The sequence below is a fragment of the Oncorhynchus kisutch genome, linkage group LG18 (assembly GCF_002021735.2).
Source record: "Oncorhynchus kisutch isolate 150728-3 linkage group LG18, Okis_V2, whole genome shotgun sequence".
Taxonomy (NCBI): Eukaryota; Metazoa; Chordata; class Actinopteri; order Salmoniformes; family Salmonidae; genus Oncorhynchus; species Oncorhynchus kisutch.
Window position 1 is genome coordinate 11,202,765 of NC_034191.2, and position 7,298 is coordinate 11,210,062.

Sequence of the window (7,298 nt, forward strand, 5' to 3'; positions counted from 1 at the left end):
TTGAGAATTACGGCCAAACCCGGACGACGCTGGGCCAATTGTGCGCCGCACTAGGGGACTCCCAATCACCGCCGGATATGATGCAGCTGGATGTATGTCCCAATGCTACGAGGTGTTTGGTGGGTGGAGATGGGCGTCGTTGTTGAGTTGAGATGAGGGCATCACGCCTTTTAGAGGCGAGGGAACGAGCTCAGATTCTAAAATGTAGTGTACTACATTTTCTCATATGTACAGTGTAACGATAGGCTAAAACTGCCTATCCAATAGAAATCTCCGATCGCGCTTGTATGCAATGCCATGGGGACAGTGTCTTCCGGTCGTCTCACACCGAACTGCGCATGTAAAGGCTGTCAACTCAAAGGCATTCCTTCGATATAAAGTTGTTTTTTGTTTAAAATTAAAACGTGTCAGTTTTTCACTTTCTCGAGGTTGGAGTAAGAACATGTTCAACTACCTAAGACAGTCTCTAATCTAGGTTCTGCCTTTTATATTTCTAGAAAATGAATCATTTAGGAATACTTTTTCACTTCTCTCATTGACTTCTCCACCCCCGGCCGGAAGAATTGCGATGTTGCGCCTCTGGGGGTAAAAACTCTGTGCTCATGTCCTCCTTCCCCCCGCCCACACATTCCAAAAGGTGATTGACCGAACCCCGATGTGTCCAATGAGGAAAGTGTTTTCGGTTGAGTGCGAGGAGTTCGGGATTTGATTGGGGAAGGACTTCCTTCGTAGTTGCTGTTGGATGGAAGCTGCGTAAGTGACACGTAACTAAAATTGAAAGTGTTTGTAGGCCTCGTATATATCGGGATTTTCTATTATACAGGGATGGACAAAATCTGAACGCGTTGCAATGGGAATCTGTTACATCCGGTCTGGTTTTGTTTCCGAATAGAGTGAGCATTGCTTCAACATTAATAAGCACAATGACAAATTCTGCTTCTCATGAAATATCGGAGAGAGTTTTCTGTGTGTAGTGTTGGAAAAGTTTTTAAAAAATAAATTAAACGGATTCCTTCGTGGATGTGGCTACGCCGTTTTGTGGGCCAAAATGAATCCAACATATTCACTAAACTTGCCTCATCTTTAAAGTGTTTCTGGTTCCCTCTGTTTAATAATGCTTGGGGACGACTGAGGTGAGAAGGGGCTTGAGGTAGTTAATAGTAGAAAGTTTTAGGCGAAGTTTGCACACAAGTGACCCGACGATCGCGGCGGGGAGAGGAGCGATTCAATCATGGGGAACGGAGTGTGTTCTCGGAGGCAGCGGAGAATCTTCCAGTCTCTCCTTCTCATCACGGTGCTTTTCGGAATGATTTATGGCGGGATGATATCGTATGAGATGCACAATCAGTTGAAGAGGACTGAGGCGATGGCTGTCAAGTACCAGCAACATCAAGAGTCGCTCTCGGCGCAGCTTCAAGGTAAATATTTTCCAGAACAGAGGTTTGAACAAATAAAGGAAAGGAGGGCGAGAAGGAGATGTTCGAATGAGTGACTTGTATTTTGTACTTATATGACTTCCTTTTCATTCTTCTTTAGCGATATCTGATTTGACTAAAATAAACAAGTGCATCAGTTTTTGAAACAAGTGTCGAAATCGTGACAGTCACCGCGGTGGCTTGTTTTGCATTTGCTGGCTCTGTTTACTGTAATGGTGGGTGGGTTCAACTTGAGTTTAGCACATATCATCCCACATTTACCCTTTAGCCAAAGCATAATCCCGGCGCCTAAGAGGTTATTTGGAGTTTGGTCGAGTCCCATGGAATGTCCTTTCTTGATAAATGATTTATGGCTGCAAGGTCGGACCCACCTGGTGTCCTCGGTGTCCGAAGGCTCTGCACCTCTGGAAACCTCACGAGTCAGACCGGTCAGTCGCCTGGCATTCTAAACGCATAGGTCACTCCCTCTACAGCTGCTTTCTCTATGTAGGCCCTTGCCTGTAGATAAACGAAACCACCAATTGTTATGTTTGGTTGTACAATTGTGCTTTCTAGGTTAGTTCAAAACGTACACTTCAATTTTCATATACTTTGTTATATCACCTCGGTGAGGCTACACACATGGTGGTGGTTCCGTGACAGTCAATTAAGAATAGACCGGCGTCGAATGGATTGGACAGCGCTTCACTCAAATTCTGTCTGAGGTAACTCCCTTCAGTGTCCTCTCATTGTTGTGCAGTGATGCTTTTGTTCCCCTCGCTGTCATTCAATATCTACTCTCCACTGTTGATAGCATTAATGTGACCTATATTTAGAGATGGACCGTAACACAGCCTGTCGGGGAATATCGATTCACATTTTCCCCTTTTGACAACGGTGCAGCAGTTAACTGCCGAACATTACTAAGACTGGCCCCTTCACTCTGCCAACGACTCTGGTGACCAAGTTCCAGTCAGTAGCCTAGTTACTGTATTTGAATGTTGTCTACTAGACAGTTAGCAGACAGTCTCACGCAGAGCAATTGACAATAACTGCATTGAAGTGAGAAGTCTTAAGTTGCAATCAAAGAGATTTATCAGTCAAATACACTGAACAAAAAATGTAAATGCAACATATAGCGTTATGTTTCAGGAGTGGAAATAAAAGATCCCAGGAATGTTCCATATGCACATTTCTCAACAACAACAATCCACACATTTGTTTACGTCTTTGTTTAGTGAGCATTTCTCATTTGGCAAGATAATCCATCCACCTGACAGGTGTGGCCTATCAAGAAGCTGATTAAACAGCATGATCATTATAGGTGCACCTTGTGCTGGGGGACAATAAAAGGCAGATTTAAAACTAACAGTTTTGTCAGACAACACAATGCCACAGATTGAAGTTTTGAGGGAGTGCGCTATTGGCATGGTGACTGCAGGAATGTCCACCAGAGCTGTTGCCAGAGAATTGAATGTTAATTTCTCGATTCAATCATGGGGAACGGAGTGTGGGGAACGTCGTTTTATAGAATTTGGTTTATACGTCCAACCGGCCTCACGACTACAGATCATATCGAACCACGCCAGCCTAGGACCCCCCCCACATGCGGCTTCTTCACCTGCGGGATCGTCTGAGACCAGCCACTTGGACAGCTGATGAAACTGTGGATTTGCACAACTGAAGAAAATCTGCACAAACTGTCAGAAACCGTCTCAGGGATGCTCATCTGCGTGCTCATCGTCCTCACCAGGGTCTTGACCTGACTGCAGTTTGGTGTCCTAACCGACTTCAGTGGGCAAATGCTCATCTTCAATGGCCGGTGGCACTCTGGAGAAGTGTGCTCTTCACGGATGAATCCCAGTTTCAACTGTACTGGGCAGATGGCGTTGTGTGGGCAGCTTGTATGGCGCCCTGTGGCGGTGGGGTTATGGGAAGGGTCCTTTTTTTCGAGCTTGAGACCTGGGACACAGCGTTGTTTGTTCCTGGTACAACAGGGGTTTCTCTGGGTTTGAACACTGTTCTAGACTTGATTCAATGCCTCCTTCCCACTCCATCCTGCCTTGTCCCTTTTACTTTCCTCCCTCAGCCTCTCTACCTCTCCTCTTCTCTCTACCTCTCCTCTTCTCTCTACCTCTCCTCTTCTCTCTACCTCTCCTCTTCTCTCTACCTCTCCTCTTCTCTCTACCTCTCCTCTTCTCTCTACCTCTCCTCTTCTCTCTACCTCTCCTCTTCTCTCTACCTCTTCTCTCTACCTCTTCTCTCTACCTCTTCTCTCTACCTCTTCTCTCTACCTCTTCTCTCTACCCCTTCTCTCTACCTCTCCCCTTCTCTCTACCTCTCCCCTTCTCTCTACCTCCACCCTTCTCTCTACCTCTTCTCTCTACCTCCACCCTTCTCTCTACCTCTTCTCTCTACCTCCACCCTTCTCTCTACCTCTTCTCTCTACCTCCACCCTTCTCTCTCCCCTTCTCTCTACCTCTCTTCTGTCTCCCAGTGGTGTGTGTTTTTGCTTCACAGTTTGTCTCTGTCCTGACTTCCCCTCACCTAATCCATCAGGCCCTGACGGTCTTGACTGAGAGAGATGCATGGCCTAATCTAAAAGAGATCACTGGCACTGAGAAATGAACACACTTGAGCTGCACAGCTCAGACCACTCTCTCATGTCTTGGTGCCTGGTAAAGGTATGGTCCCAGTCTATGGGTATCTCTCGATAGTCTAACGTTTCTTCCTTTCCTCATTTCCTTTCCTTCACCCACACTCACCTGAGAAGTGGACAGGTGGAAGTACAGGTCGGCTTCCTACCACCTTGTTGAGATGTAGCCTACCCAGAATATGTTGTGTTAAAGGGACTTACTGGCACTGTTTAATAAGTACAATAGGCCTTTGTTAAGGGACGGCACAGGCGCTCTGGCAAAGGGCGCTGTGGCGACGGCACAGGCGCTCTGACATTTCGGTGCTGCTATGATTTTCCAGGTTGTATTATACGGACAACGTGTTGGGTTGGCTATTTGACTTTGGTTTTCATGATGTCACTCTACCCCCCTTTTTAAAGTCTGGAGAAACACTCTTTCTCTTATCGACAAAGACTCATAGTTTTTCTTATAACTTTTTGGAAATGAAGCTTCTCCTCCTGCCGTTCCGCTTGTAATATTATTACTTCCTTTACCCACTTTGGGATTTGAGAAGAGGTGGGGATAGGTAAAGGTGAGAGGTCAATCTCAGGGACTGTGGAGTATCACACCTGACCATAATTCAGTGAATGGCAATGCCAGAATACACACTCTGAACCAATACAGAACACCCTCACACGTACAGTACACACACAGCAAAGGATCTGTTTGCCTGTTCAAAGCCTATAATTGTGTGTGTGTGTGTGTGTGTGTGTGTGTGTGTGTGTGTGTGTGTGTGTGTGTGTGTGTGTGTGTGTGTGTGTGTGTGTGTGTGTGTGTGTGTGTGTGTGTACACACACACACACACACACACACAGTCTAAATGTTTGTATCATAGACAGCTTTCTGTTTAGCTTCCAGTCCAGATGGCCCAGTGAGAACATCCCCTCACAGTAACTCTTTCTCCCTCACCCTCCTCTGTTTTCTCTCTCCCTCATCATCCTCCTCTCTGTTTTCTCTCTCCCTCATCATCCTCCTCTCTGTTTTCTCTCTCTCTCATCCTCCTCTCTGTTTTCTCTCTCTCATCCTCCTCTCTGTTTTCTCTCTGTTTCTCAGTGGTGTATGAGCATCGCTCGCGTCTAGAGAAGTCTCTGCAGAAGGAACGTATGGAGCACAAGAAGGCCAAAGAGGGTGAGAGAGAGAGCAGACAATACTGTCTAAATTACTGCATGAAGAACATCAATCATACACTCTTTACAACCGTGGCGATTCCATCATATCTTCCCCTCCTTTCTCCATCAGATTATCTGGTGTATAAACTTGAAGCCCAACAGTCACTGAACACGGAGAAGGTAGGCCTAAGTCCTCTGCTCTAGTACTAATGACAGAAAGAGATGCTGTTAAATTCAGCATTAATGTGCCCATCTGGTTTAGTAGGACTGTTAAATGATTCTGTCTGACTGCCAACATCTGTCCAGACTGAGCAATAGTTCTATTCTAATGGTTTTATTAGGTCAGCAGCACTGATGTCACTTCCTGCTGTGGGCTGAAATGCCTCTGGAGGGGTGTGTGTTTTTGGTTGTTGGTAATGTAATATTAAAGGACGAGTAGAGACGGGGATTGTAAATGTTTCTCGTTTTTGTTTGTTAAACAGCAGGACTCCAGCAATAAATTCAACTCTTTACATGGACAGCACCAGATGCTGAAGGTCAGTATCCACACACACACACACACACACAGACCCACTGACCCACTGACCCACACTCTGTTCTTGTTGTTTTAGAAGCAGCATGAGGACCTAAAGAAGCAGCACGATGAGCTGCAGGAGCAGCATCAGATTCAGGGAGAGGACCACGGCAAGGCCTTGGACGAACATAAGGACCGCTTCGACAAACTACAGCAGACCAAAGAGATGGAAGTCTCCAAACTCAAAGGTGCACCCACTCACGGACTGGGACGGACGGACCCACCCACAGACGGACCCACCCACAGATGGACCCACCCACCCACAGACAGCAACTGACGCACCCACAGACAGACCCACCCACCCACAGACAGCGACCGACGCACCCACAGACAGCGACCGACGCACCCACAGACAGCGACCGACGCACCCACAGACAGCGACCCACCCACCCACAGACAGCGACGGACAGACCCAGAGCCAGTCAGTCAGCCAGCTACCCACCCAGAGACAGACAGACAGACAGCCAACCAGCTAGCCAACCACCCAGCCATCCAGGGAGACAGCCACCCACCCACAGCCAGCCAGAGACAGCCAGCCAGAGAAAGACAGGCAGCCAGCCAGACAGCCAGAGACAGCCAGCCAGAGAAAGACAGACAGAGACAGCCAGACAGACAAGAGTGAATACTAGGTCTTTGTCTCCCTCTCCTGACTTGTAGCGATGTTGCAGTTTGGAGTTGAGAAGGTGTGTGGCATAATAACGTTGTTAATAAATACAGTGTCTTTATGTAATTACTGTAGAGAATGTGTATAATCTGCGAGAGGAGAATAAGCAGCTGAGGAAAGCTCACCAGGACATCCGAGTCCAGTTGCAGGATGCACGGGTGAGTCCTGGGAATACTAGAGCTTCGTCTGAGTACGACCTGGTATTGTTTCTGTGAATGTGTACATATTGAATATGGAAAAAGCTATGTTAAGGTCATCGGAAAGCTAGGAGCATCCATCACCATGTTGGTGTTTTTATCATGCTATATTGTTGTTGTTGTTGATTTTATTACAGATAGTACATAAGGACTTGAAGGCTGCCCATGATCAGCTTGCACTGACGCTAGAGGACCACAAGAGTGCGCTGGTTGCAGCTCAGGTAGGGAGAGACACTGACTGCTCTTTCTAACAGTTTAGGGACTATCCTGGTTTCTAACACGATGTCTAGGGACTATCCTGGTTTCTAACACGCTGTCTAGGGACTATCCTGGTTTCTAACACGATGTCTAGGGACTATCCTGGTTTCTAACACGCTGTCTAGGGACTATCCTGGTTTCTAACACGCTGTCTAGGGACTATCCTGGTTTCTAACATGATGTCTAGGGACTATCCTGGTTTCTAACACGATGTCTAGGGACTATCCTGGTTTCTAACATGATGTCTAGGGACTATCCTGGTTTCTAACATGATGTCTAGGGACTATCCTGGTTTCTAACACGCTGTCTAGGGACTATCCTGGTTTCTAACATGATGTCTAGGGATTATCCTGGAGAGAGAGAGGGGGGGGGGGGGAGAGAGAGAGAGAGAGAGGGGGGGGAGAGA

At 46.9% G+C, this 7,298-nt stretch overlaps 1 protein-coding gene across 1 annotated transcript; it reads left to right on the forward strand.

The window, feature by feature from the left end:
• Positions 1-628: 628 nt before the first annotated feature.
• LOC109909617 (Golgi integral membrane protein 4) lies at positions 629-6,855 on the forward strand (the record flags this gene model as incomplete). The annotated part of the gene is given in 7 exon segments (XM_031795384.1): positions 629-1,418; positions 5,144-5,218; positions 5,330-5,379; positions 5,682-5,735; positions 5,811-5,961; positions 6,513-6,595; positions 6,772-6,855. Coding segments are annotated over 7 exon segments (684 nt in total), but the record flags the coding sequence as incomplete, so codon positions are not given.
• Positions 6,856-7,298: the final 443 nt, after the last annotated feature.